The 13,497-nt window shown below is 42.5% G+C and overlaps 1 protein-coding gene across 2 annotated transcripts in view; it reads right to left on the reverse strand.

Annotated features, from left to right (window-relative positions):
* The window catches only part of ssp3 (SCAPER domain-containing protein short spindle 3), a 163,644-nt gene that overhangs the window by 91,310 nt on the left and 58,837 nt on the right, over window positions 1–13,497 (reverse strand). For both annotated transcript variants that reach the window (XM_075865109.1, XM_075865110.1), the window contains exons 20-24: window positions 8,517–8,756; window positions 8,300–8,423; window positions 7,836–8,011; window positions 2,789–2,929; window positions 1,639–1,876 (exon numbers count right to left, since the gene is read on the reverse strand). In XM_075865109.1, the coding sequence (XP_075721224.1) occupies window positions 1,639–1,876; window positions 2,789–2,929; window positions 7,836–8,011; window positions 8,300–8,423; window positions 8,517–8,756 (919 nt within the window). The remainder of the gene's footprint in view (window positions 1–1,638; window positions 1,877–2,788; window positions 2,930–7,835; window positions 8,012–8,299; window positions 8,424–8,516; window positions 8,757–13,497) is intronic.

Raw genomic sequence — 13,497 nt, forward strand, 5'->3', positions numbered from 1 at the left:
TGTTATGCACCAGTTCTTGGGTGCATACACACCAAATAAACAAAATTATTGAAGATAAAACTTACTTCAGCCAGGCAAGAAAGAACAGAGAAGTGAGAGCTGTTGCACATGCTTCACCCTCTCTGCCATAAGCTACAAAACAATTAGTTCTAGTGTAAAATACCTTAGACAAGACAGCACTAGATTTTTCAAGCTGAAAACTACATTCCCTGTGAGTACTTGGCAGCCGGAATTAAAAGCGGCATGCATTTCATGACTTGCATGCTCAAAGTTTTTCAGTGTGTCGCGAATTCGCGACACTCGGAAGTAAATGATTAAAGGCCACTTTGGACGGGAGCTTTTCGTGTTCATATCAAGCACATTAGTCAAAAAAGAGTCAAGCTTACCCAACTATATCACTAACCTCACTAACTCAGAACCTCTATTCGTGAACTGATAATCTTTGGCAAAATCTTTTTAATTTAACAACAAAAAAAGGGGGGTTTACCCTTAGATTGTAGATAAACACTAACCCTTCTTCATGTGCAAGAAATAATTCTAGAACTCTCCTTCCCTGAAAATCGGACACAGCTTAGAAATTGTCCCAAGGATTAATCTTTCTACTACTTCTCTAAAGAATAAAGTAGATTCATCAGCTTCTGTGTCAGTCACTTTTTCAGCATTAAAGAAACACTAAAGTCAAATAACAATTTACGTCAGAGTGAAATCTCAATGTATGAAAACATCCAAATCGACAATATTATCAACAACAGTGCCCTACTTACTGAGAAATTAAGATAAATGCACAAGAACACAAGCGCCGCAGTAGGACATTTTCAAAATAATCCCGATGACATCAGACGGACCGCCTACAATTAATCACTAGTAATCGATCTAACTGCACTAAATAAAGAACCTTCCTTGCATCAAGAGATGCAATAAAATGCTGCTTGTTCGCTTCTGTTTGATTCCTGGAAAAAAGAACCACCAGACGTTACTATGGGGAATGGCGCTAGCGGTTAAAAAATTTCATTTCCACGTGTTTACACGGGATAGATGGTGCCATCTAGCGGGGCGCAGTTGAAACAAAAGCATCTGCAATCTTGAAGCCAATGGCAGGAAATTGATCAATGGCCATTGTTGCTGCAGTGGCTCCCACTGCTTTCAGTCTGCAGCTACCAGCGCAGTAAAGCCGGGCAACTTTGTGCAAGGCAACAGTGACGTGAGACCGTCCAGTCGGTACGCTTCTTGAGGCGGGTGATTTGAAGTGCGCTAACCCGATGCGGAGCACTAAAACGTGAATTTATTTCAAAATAGGCCCTTCCTTTGCACAAAAGTAACACTAGGGGGTTTCTGGACAGCCATTTAAACAATCAACGTCAACTTAATAGTTGGCTTTAGTGTCCCTGAGTACTGAATATTACACTTTTAAATATTTGCAAAAGGCACCTGTGCATCCAAAATTAGTGCATATAGATGAGAACAAGTTTCCAACCACTACGGTAACAGTGTGAGAAAAACAACAATAATAGTTCTTATTTTTGGCACACCATAAAAGTGAGTGACACCTGTTCTTGCCAGACACAACATATGCAATTTTTTTTTTTTACTTTCTGAAAACTCTGAGGATGGCTACTATGCTTGTACAATATCACTCACTTGGAACATGGCCAAGTCAAGCCGTGCAACGTGGTTAAGCAAGGCTATCGCTGCGCTTGCAATGGCCAATCGTCCCGGAGACAGCAAAGCAGGTGTCTGGTTCCCAACACGCCAACCAGATGGCACTCCCATCTCCAGCAGTGTCCCATACAGCAGAGACACTGAACCAGCGAGCTGTGTGACTCCAATAGTTGCAGCTAGCTGAGTTGAATCTTCTTGCTTGGGATGCTTCGCCCGGCTGGCAGCAAGAAAAGATAACCATTAACGCCCTTTGTCAACTAGTTGACTGCTGGCTATCAGGTCCGCTGCTGTGAAGAACTAAAGAGCAACTCAACCCATCAAAGTTTTCATTTTTGCAAGACAACTGCAGTATGTAAACACTTTGATCAGCAGTTGATGCAGTTGGTCAGTGAATGCACAGATGATGTGTCGATCTGTCGTTGCTGAGCCATTACCGTGGCCACTCGTAAGCTCCAGCAACGGAATCTACTAGTCAGAATACCCATCTGCGAGTACCACAAGATTACCCACCCCCCTTTCTTTTTTCTACTGTTGTACTGTTGCTTGTATCAATACCAACTGTATCACAGTGTACACTGTGGGATAGCTGTCACAAAGTCTTTCACATTATTTTTTATTCTCTTGCCCTATTTCACCATCTGTAATAGTTAAACAAATAAAAGGAAGCATCTTTAGCATGCTTGACTCCTTTACACAATTTATGTGAGCTTCATTGATGGGTACAGTGCTAAATCCAAAAAAAAAAGACATATTCGGCAGAAGCAATAACCTCTGTTTAGCTGCGCTGTTACTCTTGAGAAAATAATGGCTTCACGAACGGCACTAAACTGTTAATGAATGACAATAATAGAGATTGCAATGTTTTGGCTATAACCTGGCGATTTTACTTATTATAGTTTATAGATCTTCTAATCAGAACTAAGGTATTTGTTAACTAGTGTACACTGGACGCAGTGACTAAACTTTCGCTAGTCATTTTCGCTTGTAGAAAAAACGGAGCATGAATCATGCAAGTAAGTACAATTTGTTAACCAAATGACAAAATTTAATACCTGTACAATGACAACTGATCAGCAGAAGAAGCCAATAATAAATATAGTATCTGGAACACGCACAAAAGTTTGCTCACCATTTTGTGATGATGCAGGCCAGGCAGCCAATGAACTCTAGTGCCTCCACCAGAAACTCTGTCAGCTGAGGGGTCTCAGAGCCACGCACTTTGCCCACACATTGAGAGAGTTTGTCGACAACCCCAATGCTAACCGAATAGCTGCAGTAAATAGTCAACAACAAGCATTGTGTCAGTGAAACGAAGCAAGGACTGAGAACGCGCAGCTCTTTGCATGCAGACGCTTGTAACAACACCACATGTTTCCTGCCAATTCAACCCAGCTAAGCATAGGCATAGTCTATTTTCAGGTAAACCCCAATATAATGCTTGATTTCTACACCCTAAGAAACATAGTCAATTAAAAAGTCAGTCTTAATTTCTCCTTCTTAAACTCAAGACCATGGTCTACGCCCAAAAGGATGATTTGAAGAAGTATCAGCTAGGATGAATCACCCAAAACAGTCCTTGCATTCCGGTCTACCCGCAGATTGACACTGTCTACAAAACCAGCGTTGTACACAAAGCGGCACTGACATGGTTTTATATCAGGCATGGTAGTTGTCATGTTTAGAGGATGTATTCATATTTAAAGTACGTTTAAAGTCTTGATATATCTATAATAAATACAGAAACTGGGCATGTACACATGTCACTTCTTTAGTTCGAAGCACAAATTCATATAGTTGCAGGACTTGAATACTATAGCCGGGTACGACTTTAGAGTCCACAGGATGTTTTTCTCAAATGCAGATGCACGAAAGCCTGCACCAATGGGCATGCACTCCAAATTAATGTCATGGGCTGAACGACGGGTAACTCCGCCTTCGGAGAGCTTTGCCGGGTGCATGAGCGAGACTATTTCTTCACTTGCGGATAAGATGCTATCCTTCCGTCATTTGGGGAGTGCCTCCCTGGATTCAATAATTGATGGGGTTTAAGATCATAAAACCACGATGTGATTGTGAGAGACACCGAAGTTGAGGGCTCTGGAAGTTGCGTCCCCCTGGGGTTCTTTAACATGCATCTAAATCTGCGTACACAAGCCTCGAGCATTTTCACCTGTATCAAGAATGTGCCTGTCGTGGCTGGTATTCAATATCATGACCTGCGGGTCAGTAGTCAAGCAATATAACCATTAGAACACTATGACAGGTTGCTTAAGTTGTATCTGTCTATGATAAAGTGCCAGTTATCATCCGTAAAATACATAACACTTCAAATTCGATACATTTACAGCATGAAAATATTTAAATACGATATTCCAGTGTCTATAATACCTAGGGCAGATATGTGGGGTTTAACGTCCCAAAACCACCATATGATTCTGAGAGACGCCGTAGTGGAGGGCTCCGGAAATTTCGACCACCTGGGGTTCTTTAACGTGCACCCAAATCTGAGTACACGGGCCTACAACATTTCCGCCTCCATCGGAAATGCAGCCGCCGCAGCCGGGATTCGAACCCGCGACCAGCGGGTCAGCAGCCGAGTACCTTAACCACTAGACCACCGCGGCGGGGCATAATACCTAGGGCATCCCTCATTAATGCTAACAATACTAGATTCGCTAGAAACAGTAACTTCAATTTACCCATCGTTCACACAAATTACGGCAAGCAGTCGCTACATTTCTCAGCACTTGCTTTGTGGAATTCACCATTGTCTACTCTAAAATCACTAAATGCCCCTAGGCTCCGATGTGAACTTAAACATTTTCTGCTTGATTTGTCTTATTCCGGTTCTTCACTGCTTTAGGTGTTTTTCTTCGGTAGTTTTTCTCTATTTTCTCATCTTTCCTCATTCTTGTATCCCTTTTCGATGATTTCCCTTATTTGTTTTTATATTTTGTTTATTGGTTTGAAGTTTACTATGTTGCATTACTGTTTATTCCTTTTAAAATGTCTCCCGCTTTGTCATTACTCTCATCGACTATGACACATTACTTGTTCGATGCTTGTTGTTAAGGTTGTTTATAAGTTATTTCTTTACTTGATTCGAATTATTATTATTATTATTATTATTATTATTATCAAGTCCATCAATTGACAATTTACTTGTGTTGTTGACTTCGTTATGATGTACAGGAGGTCCCAATTCTGTTCTTACTATGGGACCTCCTTCTGTATATACTAATTATGTATTCTCTCCTTTGTTTGACGTGAAAATGAAATGATTCTGATTCTTTCTTTATTTCTTTATTTTTATTTATTTACCAGACCAAACTGGAAGGTCGCCAAGGCTAAAAGCCGTAAGAACGGCTTGACAAAGGCCCTGGTGACCTGAATATACACATGGCAGTAGTGCGGAAATGATTACAAGTACATAAAAAAAAAAAAAAACATGAACAATACACAATTCAAAAATGATTTTTTAACTGATTATTTTACAATACCTGTTATAAAATGTGTAAAAAAGGGGTTTCAATAAGCAAAATACATCATGCACAGACAGTCGTATACATTGACACTTATCAACCTAAAAAGAAACATATACACGTTTATGTGAAAACACATACATTCATATCGCTAATACAACGCAAAATAACGAGATATAACATGATACAATTTATTTACACTAGACTGAAAAAAAAAAAAAAAAAAAAATTACATAGACTGTGAGAATGGGTTGTTGCGCATGTTCCTATGGAGCCAGAGAGCAGAAATGTGAGTGTAGTTGTTTTTTGTTACAGGAGATTGTACTTACGTGCGTGTTAAGTGTTGTGGGAACGTTGTAGGCCAAGGCTTGGTGTCTATATGTAGTGCGGAAACGCGGTACGAACCAAATATCTGTATTTCTTGTAGGAATCGTAATGACACGACGCTGTAGGCATGACAGTGATCTAATGAAGTTGGAGAATTCCTTATTCGAGAAATAAAGTGTGTGCAATAAGCGAAATGTGTAAAGGTTGTCAGCTCGTATTATATTAAATTCTTGGAAAGCTCCACGCGTCGTTCCGAACGGTTCAATATTTCCAATCTGGCGGACTATTTTTTTTTGCAAAGTAATGACTTTATTGATGTTTGCTTTGCTTGTCGTGGCCCATACAAGGCTGCAATACATTAGATGTGAATTAAATAGCGCATAATATATCTGAAGTTTCACTTTGAGCGGCAAAATGTCACGGCAACGAGACATCACTCCTGTTACCGAAGAAAGCTTTTTACAAACAAAATTTACATGTGTATCCCAGCCTAGATTGGAAGAAAAATAAACTCCAAGTATTTTGTAGCTATCAACAATATCAATCGGCACTGATTCAAGAACTAAAGGTTGATGGGTAGCGAGTACTTTATTTTTGGCACGAAAAACAATGGCTTTGGTTTTATTTGGATTAATTTTAAGCTGGTTCATTCTGGACCATGACGAAATTCTTGAAAGTATATCATTTGCTTTGCTTACAATGTCATCTAAGTTAACGCCATCAAGGATTATTGTTGAATCGTCCGCATATATGACGTATTTAACTGTTGTGTCCAGTTGAACAATGTCATTAATGTAAACATTGAACATCAGCGGACCAAGTATACTGCCTTGCGGCACACCACGAGTGAGGGGCAAGAATGACGAGCTATTTTCATTAATGTAAACACTTTGGCACCTATTGCTAAGATATGATCGAATTAAAGATTTGGCAACACCCCGAATGCCATTTGATTCTAATTTGTCTAACAATATATTATGATGAAGCGAGTCAAATGCCTTACTGAAGTCTAGAAATATGCTGAGTGTGAATTTATTTTGTTCAAAGTTATGAAGTATAGCTTCCTTTAATGTCAACAATGCAGTTTCAGTGGACTTGCCGCTTATAAAGCCAAACTGCGCATCTGTTAACACATTGTGTTTATTAAAAAATTTCGTTATGCGGACATGAATAATTTTTTCTAAACATTTAGAGAAGACAGGAAGGACCGATATAGGCCTGTAGTTACTTTCACTGTTGCGGTCACCACCCTTAAAAATGACTGATACGCGAGCTTTCTTCATGGCTTCTGGAAAAACACCATGTTCAAGAACTAAGTTATATATATAGGTTAGTACACTACTAAGTAAATATAAAACATGTTTTATTGGTGTGATCTGCAGGTCATCGGCATCAAGAGATTTAGTACTATTTAGATGCTTGAAGATTTCGCATACTTCACTTTCGTTTGTTGGGTCAAGAAAGATACTTTGGCTCACGTTACTGCATCCTACTGCATTCTTATTTGCTATACTTAGCCTGTGTGACAGGCTTCTGGACTTTACAAAAAGATTAGGCAGCTGGGTTTAGAAAATATGCACACTCTATCAGGCAATGTGGCTTTGCAGCTATGCATATTTCCCCTGAATGAGTGGTTCCACGGTATAGTGGCCCCACAATGCAGTGAAACCACCTTTTCAGGTGAGTTTCATGCTGTAAAATAAGCTATTCATTCTTATTGAATAGTATAGTAGTTCAAAATTTAAGAAACTTCTATTCTGTGTTGAAGTTAGTGAATATTTCCACAGGCCTAACAGAAACAGTCGGAAGGCAAATTACAATGCACATCACAAAGACTTGCAATCACGAGCATCGCATGTTTTGTGAAACATGCGTGAGCACAGGATTGGCTGTGAGTAAATCTTTTCCTTTGTTAACCAAGAGTGAGAACGAGCTGCGATGCTTCTTCAACTCCAGCAACACAAAAAAAAGAGGGCCATAAACTAATATGATACCACCAAGGATCCTTCATTATGACAAAGGCAACAGCTATGTCCACACAGTCAGGCATGATGAGAAAGTACAATCAACACAGACTTGAAGTGCGGTAACACACGATACCATGTGCTACCCCACTTTATATCCTAGTAGTTCACAACACAAACATTGTGACATTGATATTACACCTGAATTATGTCACTGGCGCCAGAAATCAAAACAGCCAGCTTGTTAAAAAAAAAAGTGTCCATGCATATTGGCCACAATGAACGACATATTACATCTTAGCACTGGTAAACAGTAAGCAGAATCAAAAGTGCATTCAATAAACTTAATTTGGCTCTATGCCATCATTTTGCACCCATTAAAAAAGAGCACTGACCAGCTTACCTGACAACATCAAGCAACCTGTGAACCAGGTCTTCGGACGCCATCACCTCAGAGTCTGACCGAATGACGCCCTTCAGTGCTGCCCTTATCAGCCCCACCATAGCAGCCACTGTAGAGTCCTGGCCAGGCTCCAAGCAACTGCCAGAGCTCGGAGCCCATTCATCGGGAACAATTAGCTGAAGAGAACATGCGAGAGCATGACACATGACCGGAAATTAATATTAAAGCCTGATAAGCCTTTTTCACAAGGTAGGAACAGTTACACAGTCAAAGCATTGTAAGCAATACCTGAAGAGAATTGCAAAACATTTCAGTATATATGATGAAAAATCGATTAACAGGGGTTGTGTCATGATTCCTAAGACAAGATGTCGTGATTCCCAAGACAAGGTATGTGACCTTCACTCCCCGAGGGCACCAAAAGCCTCACGTAAAAAACAAGGTGAGCAACCACTTTGACTCACATTAAGACGGTGTACAAGGATGTCCAACAGGAAGCCAACACGATTACTCAAAACGAGGTAGTCGCAGTTGGTGGGGCTTTTCTCGCATGAAATCTTTAGCACGATACATGCTCGTACGAGGCACCTGAAAGTACGCAAGATGGAACAATTATTATTTTGCTCTGTTCGCAGCTCCACACTAACAGCTAAAAGAGAGGAATAACAGAAGCTTTCTCACCGTGGAGGCACGACTGGCTGCAGCTCAGCGGTAGCCTTGAAGAGGCAGCCAAGCAGATCAGTGAGGCATGTGAGGCCACCCAGAGAACGCAACGTGTCCCCCTCCGGGCAGCCTCCCATCATCAAGGTGCGTTCCAATTCACCCAAGGCTCGATCCAAGCTTGACACCAAGGCACTTTCCCAAGGTCCCTGCCCTTGACTGCTCAAGCATCGAGACACTTCCTTCACGGCTTTGCTCATCCTGAAACACAACAGAAATGAGTGAGTGAGTTATGATCTTGCTGAGCCGAGTATAAGGTGTTGGGCACAATTCTGTTGCCAGATTCCACGGCAACCAGCAACCAGCAAATGTTGGACAGCACTAAGCCATCAAAGGTTCTCTGCCAGCTTTGTTCCATGCATAAAAAACTGAGCATCAGAGACTGTTTACAAAGCCATAAACAGCCACTGCATGAACAGCCTTAAAACCACTTTACTTAGGCTGCTGAGACATGCCACAGACCCACGAGAGTTAGCCCTTTCTTTACACAACTGCGAAGAGTACCCCCTGGACACCTTAACTATAGAGCACACTACACCAATCAAGTGGAATGCATGATGCAACAATGCAGTGGAAAGAGAAAATATCCCATACTCGTGCATTCGTTCATTGTGAATAAGAAACCTGTAATGAGCGCCAAAATGTCGATTATTTTTTTATGTGTGTTCTGTTTAATTGGAGAGCATGCGTTTTGTTGAACCATGATTTTTCCTCGTCAGACGAGTTTTCGACAAATCCAAGACTTCATCCCACAGTAATGCAGAATCAAGATAGATCCATCCCCTGCTGTATACAAGAAAGAAAATGTTTGAATTCATTTTGATAGAACAGCCTGCAACAGGTTTTCAAGCTTGCAACAGGTTTTCAAGTGTTCTTTGGGTTTAGGCCAGGAGAAAACCAAAGCGAAAAGCAGATTTCATCTCGGGAAATGTGAGATAAACAAGAGGAGCTGAGGAGAACATTTTTTTTTATATAATTATGACCACAGCAACTAAACAGCCTAGGAATCAAATGAAGTTGTAAGGTGGTCTTTCTGTTTTTTATAAATTAAATTATTAAATATTAAGTAGAAAGAAATAGCCTTATTGTCTGTTGACTCTTTCCATAAGATCTCACATATGCGATCATGCACCAATTTAATACAACTCTTTATTTTTCATTACCCTAAAGACGCATAACATTTTAAAAACACATATTTAGTATTATACAAAGAATCTAACAATGTTTACCGAGAGAAATCATATTTTGCTTCTAATGTAAAGATGAAATCAAACAATAACATGGACCACCAAGACTAAAGGTAGTGATTTCCAAACAAGCACAATTAGCTTCTGACTACTGCACATCATCATCATCATCCTCATCCCGACTACACCCACTGCAGGGCAAAGGTGTCTCTCATGATCCACCAATCAATCAGGTTTTGTGCTTTCCGTTGCCACGTTATACGTGCAAACTTTTTAATCTCATTGGCCCACCTGACTTTCTGTCTCCCCTTGGTGCGTTTGCCTTCTTTGGGACTCCAGTCAGTTACCCTTAACGGCCAGCGGTTATCCTGCCTATGTGCTACGTGCCTGGCCCGTGTCCATTTGTTCTTCTTGATTTCTACTATGATGTCCTTAACCATGGTTTGTTCTCTGACGCACTCTGCTCTCTTTTTGTCTCTTAAGGTTACTTAAGGTGGCTGAAGCGTTGCAAAGGTCATAGGGCACGACTGATAAAGGTCATCAAGGGTGATGAATGCAGTCTTCTCACGGTCCATTTTATCTGCCAAAAGACAGAACAAAGGTCTATGGAGGAAAAATAGTGGGACCCACAGATGCAATCAAGGGCATCATTTATTCGTGGCAGAGGGTACATGTCTTTTTAGGTAATTTTGTTTAGGTGTTGATAATCAACCCAGAAACGCCATGCACAGTCTTTCTTGCGGACTAGCACTACAGGAGAAGCCCAAGAACAGCAGGATGGCTCAATGAGGTCCTTGGAGAGCATTTCGTCAACCTCATTTTGGATAATGTGACGCTCGGCCGCCGACACCCGATATAGACGCCTGTGAATAGAATGCCCATTACCAGTGTTTATGTGGTGGGTCATACCAGTTGCTTTCCCTAATGAATGGCTGCTGAGGTCAAAAACGCCTATGTAGGACAGCAGAACCCTGTGGAGCTCGTCAGTCTGCTGCGACGTTAAGTTTGAAGCGATCATCGACCTAATAGCGCTGTTGGAGCTAGTGTCAGATTGATATTAAATGTGGGGGTCAGAAGGAGCGGCCATTGTGGAAACATCTACCGCTTTGTCTTCTAAGGTGCAGAGCAACGTCAAAGAGATCCCTTGTGGCAGCACTTTAGATGTCAAGCTAAAGTTGACAACTGGGAGGCACGTAGAATTCCCTGCGACGGACATAATGGTGCGTGGCAATCTAATGCTGCGATTTATGAGGACATCAGTGATAGGAGTCGGAGCATAGTCACCGTTGGGAACTGGTGCTATTGAGAAGAGTCAGTGTCAGTGGAGGGAGGCACGCATGTCCCGTTGTGCGTAGGCGACTCGGCCGTTGTGCAAGAGGTCCTGTTGCGGGCAAGTGTAGATGGAGCGTACTGGTCGAACAGTCTATGAGGGCAGAATGTGCGAAAAGGAAGTCGAGGTCTAATATTACGTCGTGGGGGCATTTATCAAGAACGGTGAAGAGAACAACTGTGTGTTGATCCGCAATGCTTACACGAGCAGAGCACATTCTAACGATAGATGCTATTCCGCCATCCGCAACACAGACAGGTGTGAGAACCTTCTTGACCTTGCGGCGAAAATCACTCGTCATAACGGAAAGTTGTGCGCCAATGTCGACAAGAGCAGTGACTTGTACGCCGTCCACATGTCTATAAGGTTCCGTTTTGTCAGTATCATCAGAAGAGAGTTTTCCATCAGTCCGAGCGATGCAGCGCCACCTCCAAGTGCTGCAACACTTAGTTTTTTGTCAGGGTACCTTGTGGGAAGGCGGGGAAAGATGGTCGGCGGGGCAGTAGAGAACGAAACTGGCGGCGTAGGGGGATGGAGAACGGGAGTAGCGGTGTTCAGTAGCAGATTCCTGGGCAAAATGGTTGTGGCTGGTTTCATGGCGATAGGCGGGACATGCATAGAAGGTACGAGAAGAAGCTTGAGCAGGAGGACCCCAGTGACTTCTGCAATGGCGAGAAATGTGCCCGATTCGGTGACACGAGAAGCAGATCGGCTTGTCATAGTGTGTTCACCATGCGGACAGATTATGGAACGTTGAGGGAAAGCCGGTCGGGAAGGGATGTGCAGGCGTGTATTGGGGCTGGAAGTCGGTGCTGGGAGGCGGAGAAATAAAAAAAATTCCCAAGCTGGCAATTTCCTGCCAGACGACTGCTTGAATGAGGGGCAACGTAATTGGAGAAAAGGGGTCAGGGGACACCCACTTCAGCTGAAGCAGCCGCTTCAAGTTCCCGCCTGACGAGTCGCGTCAAGTTGTCACAGGTATCTGGCGGATGATATGTGTCGAGACACGAGGGAGTCACAGTGGTGTTCAAAAGGTGCTGGAATTGATGGGAGATGCGCCTGCTTTTAGCTTGTTGGAACTGGCGGCATTCTTGAATAATGGCATCAACGGATGACACATTGTTGAATACCAACCAGTTGAACGCATTGTCGGCGATACCCTTTAGAATATGCTCAACTTTGTCAGGCTCAGACATTTTTTCGTCAGCTTGGCGGCATAGTGCGAGGACAGCTTGAATGTAACTGATGTAAGACTCCGTGGAAGTTTGTGCGCTAGTCAACAACTCATTCTTCACAGCTTGACGACGATTAAAGGGGTTCCCAAAAAGCTCACGGATCTTTTCCTTCAAGCTGTCCCAGCTCGTAATGTCATGCTTGTGATTGTCAAACCAAACACAAGGGGTTCTGTCGAGATAAAAGATGACGTTTGTGAGCATAAGTGTGGGATACCACCTGTAAGTGGTGCTGACGCATTCGTAGAGGCGTAGCCACTGGTCGACGTCGGAACCCTCGCGGCCCGAGAACACACCAGCGTCTTTGAGGGAGGGAAGCGTCACTAAAGTTGTTGCCGGCGCTGGGTGGGCAGGCTGGGCAAAAGGGCGGGTGACTGGAGAGGATGTAGCCAAGTCTTGAGTGGTCATGCTGAAGGCCGCGAGGGAGCGTCCGCTTCGGAGTTCCGTGGTGAGGACGGGGATCGCGCAACTCCACCAAATATGTTACGAGAAGGAGATTGACTCGGAGGAGTAGTCAGAGATGTATTTACAGCCGGTTGAGCGTGCAGCGCCACCCACAGAGATTAGCTTGTGCCAGTCTATCTGCTTTGCCTTCTTCATCTCCATGCAATGGCACGTAGGAATATCATCCTGGTTGTTTTGGCTTCTGTACAGCTCTGTAAGAAACTCCTCTGCCACATCGACAATCCTATTTATATTGGTTATGACATTGCCCTCCTTGTTCCTTAATCCATACATTCGATTTTTGCAATTGCACAAGTTTGCCTTCGCAGCTTTTAGGCTTCTGCCGCTTTTTACAGCCTGCTCAATTCTCTCTATGTTGTATCTTCTGATGTTGGCTACCTTGTGCCTATTGATTAACTTCGAAAGCTACACTAGCTCTATTTTGTCAGTTGCATTTGAGGCTTTCATGGTTTGTCGTGTCTTAATAAGATCTTTCATCTCCTGAGATAGTTTGCCAGTGTCCTGTCTAGTGACTGCACCTCGGACTTTTATTGCACACTCTTTGATGATACTAGTAAGATTATCGTTCATTGTGTAAACGCTAATGTTGGTTACTTTGTTTAGTGCCTCGAATCTATTCTGAAGCAAAACTCTGAATTCCTGTACTTTCATTCTCACCTGTAGTTTTATTAATTGGCTTTTTGCATATCAGCTTCTTGCTTTTTTAAATCTAGGTGAATACGAGCTCT

Source organism: Rhipicephalus microplus, chromosome 1, assembly GCF_043290135.1.
Source record: "Rhipicephalus microplus isolate Deutch F79 chromosome 1, USDA_Rmic, whole genome shotgun sequence".
Lineage (NCBI taxonomy): Eukaryota > Metazoa > Arthropoda > Arachnida > Ixodida > Ixodidae > Rhipicephalus > Rhipicephalus microplus.